This window comes from Calonectris borealis, chromosome 6 (assembly GCF_964195595.1).
Source record: "Calonectris borealis chromosome 6, bCalBor7.hap1.2, whole genome shotgun sequence".
Classification (NCBI taxonomy): Eukaryota; Metazoa; Chordata; class Aves; order Procellariiformes; family Procellariidae; genus Calonectris; species Calonectris borealis.
Genome location: NC_134317.1, coordinates 24705550 through 24720041, shown reverse-complemented (window position 1 = coordinate 24720041; position 14492 = coordinate 24705550). Strand labels below are relative to the sequence as shown.

The window sequence follows — 14492 nt, the reverse complement described above, 5'->3', positions numbered from 1 at the left end:
GCTTCCTCTCTCCGGCAGCAGCAGCTCCCCAGAATTTCCCTGGGTCTCACGCATCCAAAGTAACTTCTCCTCTGTTGGTCTCTCTTTTGGCTGTCCGGTTCTCTGCAAGTGGTTTTAAGGGTGAAACGTTAGTGCCTCCTTTCGCTACCACAGCTTCCTCCAGACAGGTTAGGACAATTTGCATTCTCACACCTTTGTCATGTTCTTTCTCAGGCCACACAGTCTTGTAATCCCTGCACCAAAAGGAGCGTCGTTTCAGCCAGAAGCCATCCTTAAAAGACCAGTCACTGGTGTTAAAAGACCCAAAAATACTGAGAGTAACGTTTTAAATGTCCCTTTCCTCCTCCTGAGCTCCCGGACTTCGGAAGGTTTATCCCAGTTAGGAGGAGTGCCGAGTATAGGGCGGTTATACAGTGGCCCTGTGGTGTCTCAAGTAGATCTTGTATTGGGTTACTTCAGTGCCTGTCAGAGGCTTTGCCCTGCTCTGTGTGAGTGACTGAGGCCAGAGAGTCTCCTAAATATCCTTTCTTCACCCTGTAGGGGAATTCCTCTTCAGTATATTCAGGTAGCTTCATGCAGCACTGGGTTTGGTTTGGTGTCCTTGTTGAACTCTTTAGGGGTTTAAAGCCATCTATCTTTATATTTATTTATAGTTTACTATGTTTTTGGAGACTTCAATAAAAAGAGAAGAAGAAAAATATCTGATATTTTTCCGATGGGACTTACTGGCATGGTGTTGCATGGGAGGAGTGTCTTCGGCATCCTCTAAAGCTCTCGTTCACACCTTGCCGCACTCCACACCCGACTCTCTCAATGCAAACAGCCCCTCTGGCCTTTGGGGGATACGGTGGTGTAACATGGGACGCGCAGACTTACTAATGACTCGGGTCCACCAAGGAACATGGGAGCAGGGGGACTCGAGCAAATTTCGTAAGAAAACACAGTAACATTTTTTTATCAAAATGGTTTAATAGTTCTTTACTCCATCAAAAAACAGTTCATGAAAAAATATTGTGGTCTGTATGAAACTGATTTTAAACAATTTTCCAACTACTTTGTAATGAGTTTATAGTTAGTGGTCCTTACTAAAGTACTCAGTAACCTAGCCCAATTTCTTCAAATTCAGATTTTTACAATTCTCCTTTCTTTCATTAGCAGGAAGTAATGCATTTTTGAAAAAAACAAATCGATACTGGTTTGGAAGTTAGGTCCTTTTGCTTAGAGGGCCAATCAGCGTTTTAATTGGCGACTTTGGGTATTTTTCCCCTTGAGTTCTATCACTTCTATTTTATTTCTACAGTTGTTTGTTCCTTCCTCTTTTTTTGTTTGGAAATTAATCATGCAGGAAATGATTAACCACAGTGAGCTGTCTGTCTACTTCTGACTCAATATGTTTAAGAGGGGGCGCCTCGAAGCAGCTCAAAATGGCTGACTAGATGCAAACAGTGCACTTGCAGTCCAGTTGCTCACACTGTCCATCCTACGTTAAATGTCTATTTCTTTTCAGCATTTGTAATGCTCCTGAATGTAATGATTTCTGAAGTACCAAATTAAATCTGAAACGCCCACAATTTGTGTTTCACAGAGTTCAGTTTAGTGCCACTTTTGCATATTGCTCTTTATGGACTACTTCACGGAACAAGGGGGTCTTTGCAGAATCCATCATATACTTTTGGTTTTGAAATGAATTTTTTTTTTTGTCACAATGTGTTGCATATCATAATATTTTAATACCATTTCTGATAGTGACTGCCGGGTGTGCCTGGTGGCTTGCAAAAATCAGAGCTTCCTTACGTGATCAAGTGATTTACCTGGGATTAGGTGGGCATCTCGTTTGCGGGGGGTGGCTTTCTTAAAGGGCAGCAGACGGAGGCTGTGTGCACACCCCTCTCAAGAAGGTGGCCGTGGTCTGCAGGGAGGCTGCCCTGGCGCCGGGGTTGTAGCTGAGGCGGTGAGGAGGGTGGTGGGGTGCCGGCTCATAGCGATGGAGCCCCCATCGGGGCTGGACCTCCGGAGGAAACGGCGGTGTGCGGGGCGCCGCTGGCGCCTGCCTCGCAGCGGGGAGCAGCTGCTGCCGCTGCTGCCAGCTGTGGAAATCCTTCTTTCTTGCTGACAATACAGACCTTTGTGTTTGGGGCTCAGGGGCCGACGCTCTGGTGTACGTGTGTGGGTTAGTTACCGTAATCCTTTCTGCTGCACCACCAATGCTCATCTAGATATAACATCTCATATAGCTTCTTAAAAGCTGTGATAATTTACACCACTGCCTAGAAAATACGCAAGGACATGCGTCCTGGGTTTCAAAGTACCGATATGCCTTCAGCCTTGGTTTTTTGGAATTGGTTCCTTTTCAACACCCTGCAGCACCGAGTGTTATAAGCAACTTGGTTGTTAACAGATTTGGTAGGTAAAATTTATTACTGGGTGGATCGGTTACTATTTAAGGTATTTTATAGAGTCAGCTGTTAGCAATTGAACATAATGTCCGTTTCTTAAATCTAGCTGTTTCCCACCGACCAAGAGCAAAAAATGAACTGAGTCCATTGCTGAAGTGTAGGACAGTAACCAAGCTTTCCTCTCATTGCAGAGTTACGCTTAACATCTTAAGACATCTCTATGCTCTGTACAAAACAACGATCCTGTGAATTAGTGAACAAAGCAGCTGCAGAATTCAAGTTCAGCGTTGTGCTGACTCAGCTGCTTTGCTTCTGCAGCCGAGAGGTGCTGCTCATCCCAAGGGTCAGCCCCAGCACTGCGCTGTGCTGTGTGGGCAAGCCCCCAGGTCGGTGCACCTCTTCAATACATTATTGTTCTTCCTACAGGTTCAGAGTGATCAAATTTAAAAATCCAGAGCGCGCCTTTTTTTTTTGCTTACAAAAAGTCAGACAAAGAAATAGATTGTACAAAATCTAACAACTGAACAGCAAGGGTGAGTTAGAACTTCAAAGACAGAGGTGCCGTTTCTTGCTGCAAAGTTTCAGCTTGAGTTTCTGAAATTCTCTTTCTCAGCAGCAGGAGCAGGGTCAGAGAGTGACAAAAGTAAGAGTGAAGCAGTGTCATAACTTAATGTTTTAAGCTAAAATTTGACAAACTGGGATGTTTTACTGGCTCCGAAGGGTATGCATTATACTTTTGTGTGTGGGCCTGCAGGTTTCTGAGTCATGCCATATGATCTCTTTTCTGATGGCTCCTAAAAGAAGTGTGTGCTCTAGAACATCATGAGTAAACAACTCTGCAGGATGCTTGCATTAAACTTCAAGCCAGTTCTGCCTGAGTTTGGCCTATTACAGAAGGTTGTCCTGTGCTTCCAAAATGTCATTTTTCAGACCCCCCTGGTAACTGCCCTGGGGGCTGTAGGGCTTGTCCAGCAGTAGCTGGATGCTAAGCTCACCAGCGTGCAGCTGCGTACCTAATTTCTACTCCTGTCCTATTAAGAAAGCCCTTCGCTACCAGAAGAGCTACTAGCTAGTGTGCATCTGGTGACCACAGGTACATCAGAGGATGTCATCCCTCTGGAAGGTGGAATAGGGAAAGAGGGGACACCCAGTGCTTTTCTCCCCCTTACCTCTTAGGAAATAATGTGTGCAGGGCGGGTTTTGGAGAGGCTGGATGTGTCTGTGGTAGTGGCTTCCCCTCAGAGAACTCAGGTTTTGAGCGTTACCTTGCTTCCCCTCTGTCCCCACTAATTCCTTAAGAAGCTGATCTAAAACAACCCAGTTCAAAGGAAAAAAATGTAGAACGGACCAGCACAAGCACACAGAAAGCAATTGCTTAACTGACAGGGAGGTAGACAAGTTATGGCATTTGCAAAAATACTGCTTTTTAGAGAAATCACTTCATTGACCAGGTGGCTCACTTGCTGCATTCAGGTCTAAGCTGCCTTAAAAATTCATTTAAAAGTCTGATATCAAACCAAACGTTATTCTGCCTGCTCCAGAAACTTTCCCATGGCACATGGAGTGCTGAGGAGACTCACGGTGCATTATCCAGGCTGCTTTGGCCTCTTATCAAAGCAGTGCAGAGAGCAGAATTTCTCTTTCTCTTTTTAATCAGTTGAAGGAGTTAAAAGTTTGGTGAAGTAGCCTAATGGCACAGTTACACTAGAGACAACTGCAGCTGTGAAAAGACTGTGTTAAGAAACAGGATGGTTGTGGTCTGCTGTAAGAAATAATTTTCCTGTTGACTATTTTTTTAAACAGGAAGCTGAAGAACAAAGCAGCATTAGTCTTGGTGCTTTTAATAGGCTTCAGATTTCAATATTGCATTTAGGATAAGCAGATCGGGAAAGGGTAGGGCTTTGTGCAGAGTTTTATGTAACGACTGAGAGCTAGAAATACGGAAGACAGGGATATAACTGAATTCGAGCAGATCCTTGAATGTGAAGCTGGTGTTTCTCTGGAGACGCCGTAAGATGCGCAGCAACGCACCAGAGGACCGATGAAGCACGCCGGTCCATTTGCAGGACTTTGTGAATGCGCGTGTTTGCACAGCGCTGCGTAGGCTTGGCTTCGCACAGTTTCCTCTTTGTCAGTCAGTCTGTCCGTCCGCCAGCTTCCCCTCTGCTCTGCTTGCGCTGTCTCAGTAACCGGAAAGAGAAACAGTTTCTGCAGTACGGGAGAAGAAAACCTGCAAGCACTAGAGACTCTAGTCTCACTTTGAACCTGAAAGCCTCACGCCACTTTGAACTCCATGGTTTTTTCTAGATAGTCAGCCAGAGCTAGGGGTGATGTGTCGACTCCTTTCCAAGCCCTTTCCTCCCTAAAGATTTTAGACAAAATCCATTAAGTCTTATTTCAGAAAAGCTTTCTTCTGAGGAAGGTAGCTCAGCAAATTTTTTGTGTGTGGGTTTATAGCCATATTCTAATTCTTTTGAAGCATGAGCATCTGACGAGATAAATCCGTACTTCTAATCGTATCATGGATCATCTCAGAGCCATTACAGACTTTGTAGGCGGTGACTCACCTCAAACCCTCACTGCGAATGCCATTTTGTTCCATTCAGAACATTTTCCTAATGCTCATTTAAACCGTAAAGGGTACTGTACCTAGCATGAAGTTGATTTGGCAGATACTGTGCTATTACACTTCTCCTTGGTTTTATCAAAAACAGTTAAGTGACTTCAGAAAGTAAGAGCTGCGTATTCTTGTGAGTAACTGCCCTGGGGACCTCAGCCGATAGCCTGGGGTTGTCTGCAGAATAACCCTTATTCCTATTCCCACTGTGTTTATCTGTCTTGTGCAAACATTATATAAATGGTGGCAAATCACTGTTACTAAAGCTGGCTCAGGTGAATGGGCAAGAGCAAAGCACATGCTGAAACACCATAGCACCACTAGAAAAGCCCTGGAGCCTCCGATAGGCACTGTTCCAGCGAGCAGCGTGCCAAAATGCCACAAAAAGCCCTTGTGACTTGAAAAAAATTCCTCGATGTTTGTCCTTTCTTTTTTTTTCATTTAATATTTTCATTGCAATGAAGTTCTGCATCTCAAGTGTGACCCTCCTAGGATTGCCCTAGGTTGGAAGTTCTGCTTGGGGTGGGGAAAAGCAGGAGCCTGGTCTCCGGCAGGGAAGCTCGGGGAAGGCTGAGCTTTGGCAGCCAGGCTTTTCCCTCTGCAACAGCCTGCGGCTAAGAGGCTGGGCTGCCTGCTTGCTCTTCCTCCTCTGGGAAAGTGCACGGAGCATGACTGTGTGTGCTGCTCCTGAGGAGGAGGAAGGTGCATTCGGAGGTGATGATGGAGCTTGGAGTCTTCAGAGCAAGCAGGGAGAAAGGAAGAAGCATGAGTCTTTCCTAGAGCCCTGCTGTTCCACCCTACCCATAATAGTGTGTGTGTGTGTGTGTGTATCTTCTAGCAGTTTAGGGGCTTTAAAAGGTCAGCATCTCTTTGAGTATGATCTTAAAGAGAGGATGCCTTCTTGAAGTAAGTGTTGATGGTACAGCTATGGCAGTATCCTGAAGCACTTCCACAGGAACAAGGTTTCAATTTTGTTATTGCATTTTTGTGCATTGCCATAGCAATGCATGTGTTGTGTATGTGTGCAAAACTGGATATGTCTGTCTGTGAGTTTGTATGGCAATGGGGATCATGTAGGGAGTCCCCATTTAAAGATCTAGTGCTTTTTACAGATTATTTAGACTTAGAAAATGTAGCAGATAAACCTGTTAGCTGCAAGGATGTTTTTTAGCTGAGTAGAAATTTATTTATTAAGATTTATTAATCTCTGGGTCTTTATGTGTTTCTGTGTTTTGCTGTGCAGGTTTCTTAGCAAGACTAGACGGAGCTCAGCCTTCCACCATGCCCGTGCCTCCCCCTCCAGCTCCCCCTCCGCCCCCAACACTGGCCTTGGTAAGTTTTACAGGAGGTAAATGTATCGTATACACTGTCCTCTGTTGCTGCTTGTCATGTTGAACAGGACGTCCAGAGGCATTGAGGTGTGGACGAGGGTATGCATGGTATTTGGGGAAAGCTCTCTGACGTTTTGTTTACGGTTGATGATTGATCCTACAAGAGGGACCATCACTTCCGCTCCCTTCCAATGCCCATATGGATGTCACTAGCCACACTGACTCTCCATCCTCCTCTTTCTCCCACACTGGTGGTTTGATCTGGTGTGGGGATCCTGGGTGGAGAGGCACAGCTCCTCAACAGCTTGTCTAAGTTGGGGGAATTGAAGTCTTGCTCTCCCCTTGCCTTTCTCCAGCCTCGTACTCCCACCTTCTCCCTTGTTCTACTCTAGCACTTACATGACCCGAGTTGGAAAAAATCAATCCTGTTATTTAAATTTGGTGAGGATAGTTCTTAGCCAGCATAGCTCCCTCATCCAGCCTGTGGTATCAGAGCACAGGATCCACTGCTGGCACAGCATGGTGAGTGAGACTACATCTGACCTGACTGAAGTCAGCCTAAGCTGGAATAGAGCTCGTGCTGTGTTTGCCCTCCGACAGTCAGTCACCTCACTGACAAGAAAGAAGAGACTTCTTGAAATGCTGTTGTAAAGATATTTTCATAGCAAAGCCCTAGCAGGTTACACAGATAGGTTGGGCTGTGCCGCTGAAGAGTCTTTCCCTCATTTTCCACCACAAGCAAGATACGGACTCTGTGCTTGGTCCCTCCATGGCAACTCTCACCACCTTTCAGGCAATTTCCATAACACTGATCTGATAAGTTAGAAAGCTTTTCAGGAACCACCCTTTCCTAGAAGAAATAACCATATGCACATGCGTGTGTGTGTGTGTGCATATATGTGTATGGTGTTTTTTTTTTTTTGTTCTTCCTTGAAAAACTGTGTCATCAAAACATAAACTGAAAAGAGAGGACCATTGAGAGAAACCTCATGCATCTAAAGGTTTTATTGCGTCTATTTGAAGAAGTCTATATTGTTGAAGTGGTGATTGCCATTTTGAAGTATTTCTATCAAAACTAAAATAGTAGATAAAACTCCATCTTCCTTCTGATTTATCCAGAATTTGTATATTAGAAGTTTTCACTGCAACATTCAAGAATGTCCACCTTTTCGTGTAATCAAATTATGTGTGTAGTCTGCTCTTGTTCAATCTCCAAAATGGCAATTTGCCACAGATGTGCCTTGGCTTTAAAAAATCAGAGACTCTAAATCTTGAGTTAAAAAAATGCAAATTCACATAAAAGTGTTCTGTTTCCAGTGAATAGTGTGGGTTAGAATAGCAGCAGTGTTTGGGGCCTCGAGTCAGTAACAAGGCCGGCTACCTATAACATCATTCATAAAACCAGACGTGGCATGCTACCCGCTCCAGTGCTGTTAAAACAGAAATTGAGGTCTCAAGTAACTACCATATTTGAGCAGAACTTTGTAGCTAGAAGTTGAGGTTTATTTTGCCTCCTCATTTTTAATTTTATTTTGCAGGCAAATACTGAAAAGCCATCCCTAAGCAGGTCAGAACAAGCAGGGCGAAATGCTCTATTATCTGATATTACCAAAGGAAAAAAGCTAAAGAAGACTGTTACTAATGACAGAAGTGCTCCAATTCTAGACAGTAAGTATGATTCTGCATGCTGGAGTTTCTGTATGCGTGAATGGTTCTACATATCTGAATGCAGAAAATTATTTTACGTATCATCAGATGAACTGCCATGACAGAAGAAGGTAAAATAAAATGCCAGAAGTTGGCATGCATAAAAATAAATTCTGTTCATCATGGATTAGTTCAGTTGAGAAACCAAGTACTGCTTATGAAATGCGAGTGTTAATTTGCTTGCTTACTCTCATAAAGCAGTTCATTTTCTCGTTTGCTTAAATCGGAAAACTATGCAAACCCTACTAGCAGCTCTGCTGAGGAGCTGCAGCAGATCAGGCAAACAAAGTCCCCGTCAGGACTGAGGAAAGCACAGAGAATAAAGCGGAATTTCAGACCCTACTTTTGCATAAACAGTATAAAAATAAGGGCACCCCTGGCACAACACCATTGACTTGTTAACGGCCCCGATACCACTTAAAGCAAAACCAGAGCCAGGAGCCACAGCCCCACCTGTGTGTCACTCTGCTGCACACAGTTTTGCCACTCCTGGGGTGACTCAGGAGTGTTATCTTTTTGGCTGAGCCTTGTTGCTCGGCCTGCCCGGCGGTGCTCTGGCACAAGGCAGCAGCTCCACTTACCTGAATGGAGACAAGGTCTCCATCCAGCTGTGCTGCTGCTGTGTCTCACTGTACATCTCAGCAGGTGCTGAGAGGAGGCTGGAAAAGCCCATGCAGCAAAAGTATTGGGAAGACAGAACAAACAGGATAAGAGCAAGGAACAAGGGCCAGCTACGTCAGAGGAACAGCGTTATTGCCTAGGGAGAGAAGACACTTCTACAGACTGATTAGCAAATGCGTGATACAACTCAGTCCAGCTCTGGCCATGCAATTAAAGGCTGGACTGCGATAGGAAGATGATGAGGAAAGAAGGAAATGCTCAAAGGAGTGTGACCAAATAAGAATAATAAAAAAATAGATACAGTCCTGCAGTCAGCCAGGTGCATAGTTTTTAAACACTTGAGTATTATCTCTGAAAGCAAAGTTACATGTTCTAGCTATTGTAATGAGCTGGAGAAAAGCATTAAGGGCATTAAAGAAGGGGTAAACAGTAAGGTTAAAATGATGCGGCCTGTTATCTTGTTTACATGAATTAACAAATCATGATGAAAGACTAAACCATAGTAGCAGCATTTCTCCAGAGGTTCACACCCTATGTGAGTCAGAGCTGAACTGAGCTAACATGCTTAAGAAAAGAGAAGGATGATGTGAAACACACCCCCCCCCCCCCCCCCCCCCCCCCCGAACACATTCTTCCTCCTTTTTTCTGGGTGGGATTATTAGAAGTGCTTTTCATCCACAGGTTTTAATTACTTTAAAGTCAGTGAAATTTTTACCCACCCAAAGTTGTGGAAATCGAGATGCCAAGAATTAAGCAATTGATCCTCAGCCATGTAGCCTACCATCTGAGAGCTGATCTCCATAGATATCAACCTGTGGGCCTGCTCATTTTGCAGTGTATTTGTAGTTGTGGAAATACTTTCATTTTACTTTTAGCATCTCAGTGTTGTCACAGCAGAAATATTGACATTAGAGAAATGGGAGAGGAAGGGGAGGGCTGATAAAATAATTCCTGCCTATTGGAAAAATTAGCAGCTAATGATCCTGTCACTGCATTTCTGGACCTACAGGAAAGTAATCAGAAATGAAATCTCTTTCCCCACTAGGCTATGTTTAAATAAGTAGATATGTTGCAACATCATCAATAGTGACAGCATTCTGTGCGTTCCCAGAAGTGATGACCAGAGACACCTCCAAGAGGAAGGACACCTGTGTCTTCCTCCTTCCTTCCTCATTTCCCGTGAGATTGCCCTGTCTCTCGGTTTGCTTATGGAGAAGTGGAGGGGAAGGATAAGAGAACAAAGGTATGAAGAAATGGGAAGCTGCTACAAAGATGCTAACAAAGACAACATGATATTCTCAGAGGTCCCATCCAGGCTCAGTTCCAAATTGTCCATAGTGACTGTTTCTCTGCTTTCCAGTCCAGAGCAGGCTAAAGAAAGTGGTGGCTTGATAAAACACAGTGGCTATGTTTATTGCACCACCTCTTCCCTGGCGCAGTAGTGTTGGTGATGGTAGCTGTGATGATCCAACCTGAACGAGGACTTGTGTGTTTCGAAAGCTTGTCCATTTTCCCCCAGCTACAAGCATTGCCTAATGAAAGAGATGACTTTGCAGGATCAGTCTCGCTTCTCTGCCTAACGTGGGGGATTTTTTTCCCACAGAACCTAAAGGACCTGGTGGAGGTGGCGGTGGCAGCGGTGGCTTTGGAGGAGGTGGTGGTGGCAGCAGCGGGGGTTTTGGTGGTGGCGGTGGTGGCAGCTTCAGTGGTGGTGGACCACCTGGCCTTGGAGGCCTTTTTCAGGCAGGAATGCCAAAGCTCAGATCTGCTGCAAGTCGAGATGCCGGTAAGAAAGACCTTGCAGTTCCAGTGTGAAAAAGTAAATGAAATGTAATTTTCAGCTTGAATCTTGTTTTATTAATACTAGGTTTTACGAGGCAGAAGTGAGACTCCTCTTTCCACCCATCCTCCTAGTTACTGATGAAAACTAAAGATCTCAGCAATGTTGAATTGCTACCTGCAAAGTACAGAGGCAGACTAGGTCCTGCCTTAGCTGTGGGTGTGCAGGACCAGAGGGATTCCAGGTTAATTCTCCCTTGTGCACCAGGAAAAAGGATCTACTTTCCAAATGGAAAGTACATCTGCGTCAGCTCCACAACAGCGTGATTTACCACTTAGAGAGTGCACGAGGCATCCCAGCTGGCTGGTATGCACGCTGCAGTTGGAGGCTTGTCTGGGGCATGCACTGTATTCTTCTGGCTGGCAAAACAGCTGCCCGAAGCCTCGTGCCCCTTGAAACGATGGATATCTGGGGCCAGAGAGTTTTGTAAGGTTAAGAAAGTAGGATTTCATGCTTGTTGAAGGAGGACTGGGAATGGGGGTTGTAGAGTGTTATGAACGTTACATATTTTATAGACTAACGTAATTTTTCAGCACATGTGTACAAAACAGTCTCTTGGAGCTGGTATTTTCTATTGTGTCACAGTCTATTTTGGGAACTTGTCTTACTACAAAAGTTCCTGGCATCACAGAAGAGTACTTCTTCAACTGCAAGGCTGGCTGCCTGACGTGCAGAAGTACATCCTTAGATAACAGCTACTAGAAAGGGCTGAAAAGAGCCTTTTGCTGGACTGTTGTTGTTAAGTATCATTTAAAAGCTAAGATTTCTTTGCTTTCAGGTTGATGGTATCAAATACTTGTTCTTCCCCACTTCTTCCCTCCCCGTGTCACTGCTTGCTGTGTGATGGCAGCAGCAGTTGTGTTACCTGGCGGCCACTTTGGTCTCTCACAGGCCGTCCCTCATAAGCATTGTCAGGACGTAACCCGCTACTCTGCAGCGGTTCCCCAATGCTTTCAAAATTGCTGCCGTTCCCGGGTGCCAAGCCCTGAAGGCTTGCGTGCCCCACGCCGGGGCTCACCCCCGGAGCGTTTGCAGTGCCCTAGGACGCAGCCCGTTAGGAAAGCGTTGGGCGAAGCCCCTGTCCGATGGATGCTGACGCCCTCTCCTGTGTCCGCAGATGCCGGGGGAGGCCGCCCGCCCGCCCTGCCGCCCGGAGGCCGCTCCGCAGCCGCCAAGCCCTTCTCTCCGCCGAGCGGCCCGCCGCGCTTCCCGGGGCCGCCCTCGGGGCCGCGGACCTCCGCTCCCGAGCCGCAGAGGAGCCGCATGCCGCCGCCGAGGCCCGACGTCGGCTCCAAGCCCGAGGCCGTGCCGCCCCCGGTGCCCAGCACCCCCCGGCCCATCGCCTCCAGCCTGCACAACAGGGGCTCGCCGCCGGTGCCGGGCGTGAGCCGGCAGCCCAGCCTGGGGCCCTCGCCCCCGCCGTTCCCGGGCAGCCGGAGCGCGGGGCCAGCCGGGTCCCTCCGGCAGCCCGGCCCCAGCGCGGCGCCCCCCTTCTCCGGCCGGCCGCCCCTGCCGCCCACCCCGGGCCGGCCGGCGGAGGACAAGCCGCCGCCCCCGCCGCCCCCCGCCGGGCACAGGCCGCCCGCCGCCCGGGAGGCGGCTCTGCCTCCGCCGCCGCCGCAGAACAGCAAGCCGCCCGTGCCCTCCGCCCCCCGGCCCACCCTCGGCGCCCCGGCGCCCCCGCCGCCCCCCAGCAGGCCGGGGCCGCCCCCCGTCCCGCCCGCCCCCGGCGGCAGCGACGAGATGCCGCGGCTGCCCCAGAGGAACATCTCGCTGGGGACCTCCTCGGCGCCCGGCGGCGGGGGCGGCCGCTCCGGACCTCTGCCCCCCCCGCCCAGCGAGAGGCCGCCGCCGCCCGTCAGAGACCCCCCCAGCCGATCAGGTAGGGAGCCCGGGAGGCGGGGGGCTGAGGGTCCTGAGCTTGGCGGGGGTTGAACACATGGGCACGGCGGGATGAAGTGGCGATTCCGTATGGAAAGGGGAAATTCTCGGTTTGCCCAACGGTGGGCTGGCCGTGCCCCTTGGAGCGTAACCCAAAATCTTCAGCCGTCCTGCCCTGATGCAGCCCTGCAGGTGCTTCCCCTGCTGTGACCCAGGAGGAGCAGCATCGGATAGCTTCGGCTGGGGCGTCGCTTTTTCGCCATGTGCGGTACACGGAAGCGCTGGAGGAGCACGATGCGGCGTGGGGCAGCGCCTTCCCCCGCGAGCCGCTGCCATGCACGCACCCGCTTTGCATGGGCAACAAGCGGTGCTGTTAGGCACAAGGGATTCTGCAGTTGGAAATGAGGGTTTGTGGGCATCACGGTGGCTTAAGGAAAGTCACTGTGCATCACCAGCCTGTCACGTGTGCTTTTGCAGATCTCAGCAACTTTCGTTATAATTACCGTAATTAAAAATGGTTGCAGACAAGGGGTTTCCCCATTATGTTCTTTGATGCAAAGAAGCTGTTGTACCTAGCTACTGAGAGGTGACAGCATTTGCCTTCCTGAGTCAACCAGCGTGAGTTAATGGTGGCATTCTCATGAATGGAGGTTTGCAGAACCCGACCTTCTACGTGTTGGGAGACACGAACACTTACAGCCAAATACAAATTATCTTAATAAAAGACCTAGCCAACAGTTGTTAAATATAATGGCAGTTGTTACAGCGTGACTAACTGTTGTTACTTACCATACGCAGATTTCAAATGAGACTAAAACTGGAATTGTCTCCTTTGAGTTATTTCATAATATGTCCTCTGTGACAACTGCTGTTCGTAACTTTTAAGAATTGCACATTGTAACTTAGCTGTCTTAACACCTGATGGTTCTCCCTTTGGAGATGAGAGAATTTAGGCACAAACAGCAGGCCCTGTAGCACTGGGAAGGGAGAAGCATTGCACAGAAGGCAACGCTGGGAAGCTCCGTAGAGTTGCCTTTCATTTCATACGTTGGAATAAAAATCTGGAATCATCTCAGACCTGCCCAGTCCTGGACAATAGAGATGAATGTCATGGGAGCTCCCCTAGGCAACAGCCATCCACGTTGCTTTCCAGCTCCTTGAACCAGCCTGGATCTCCTATAGCACAGCACCTGCAGCAGCTGTGCTGCTACAGAAAATATTGGCCCCGAAACCATGCTTTGTGGAGCTGGTGCCAGCCCAAAGGATGGCACAATGCCAGTGCAGCCTGCAGTAAATAAATCAGAGAAATCTTGTCACGTTTGACTGGGAGCATGGATCAAAGTTGCAGAGAGTGTCTGCAATTATTCAGACGCTTCCAAGAGCTTCTTCCGTGATGGCCTCTGCTTCCACCAGTGCTTTCCTGGTTGGCTCTTTTCTGAGGCATATGGTTTTAGCAAATCTGCACTACCTTTCTGCTTGCTTGATAGGTAGAAGGAAGTTGTAGCAATAAATTATAAACATAAATACTCCTATTCTGAAGCGGTTCAGTATAGATGATGGGGTTTAGGTAGGTTTAGAGAGAGAACAAGCAAAACTATTCTGAAGTTGCTAAATGCTTCTCATTCTTAGAAACCATTCCCTGAAGGCAAACTTTAGTAATTTTAAAAAAAACAAGGGGGGGGGGGAGAAAAAAAAAAAATAGAAAAAAACCCACAAAGTACAGCATGTTTCTTGAAGCATGTTTCAGTGCTTGTGGCTGGAGACACAGTATCTGCTGCTCTCTTTTTCAAAATGCACATCTGTAGCTAGATTTCGTCAGGACAAGGAAGCATTTCATAAAAATGAACATAATTGTCAGTTGCCCAACTGTGCCAAACAGAGGTAGCGAGACCTTTGAACACACATAGCCCTCCACGCCCTCTGCTTCGTCTCCTCGTGTCCTAACCATGGGTACCTCTCTCCCTGGCAGCAGCAGCTTTTTTGCCTTTTTTTACAGGTTTCTCTCGGAGAAGCGCCCTTCCCCTGCCCTCAGGACAGTCCTGGTCCTGTGTTACATGGGCCTTCGTATTTGACCTGTCGTGTCACCACCCCAGTTACTC

General features: G+C 47.6%; 1 protein-coding gene across 3 annotated transcripts in view; it reads left to right on the top strand.

The window, feature by feature from the left end:
* The window catches only part of WIPF1 (WAS/WASL interacting protein family member 1), a 57918-nt gene that overhangs the window by 34505 nt on the left and 8921 nt on the right, over positions 1 to 14492 (top strand). For all 3 annotated transcript variants that reach the window (XM_075153284.1, XM_075153283.1, XM_075153285.1), the window contains 4 exons: positions 6257 to 6345; positions 7883 to 8012; positions 10276 to 10458; positions 11630 to 12394. In XM_075153284.1, the coding sequence (XP_075009385.1) occupies positions 6295 to 6345; positions 7883 to 8012; positions 10276 to 10458; positions 11630 to 12394 (1129 nt within the window). In that variant the 5' untranslated portion in view covers positions 6257 to 6294. The remainder of the gene's footprint in view (positions 1 to 6256; positions 6346 to 7882; positions 8013 to 10275; positions 10459 to 11629; positions 12395 to 14492) is intronic.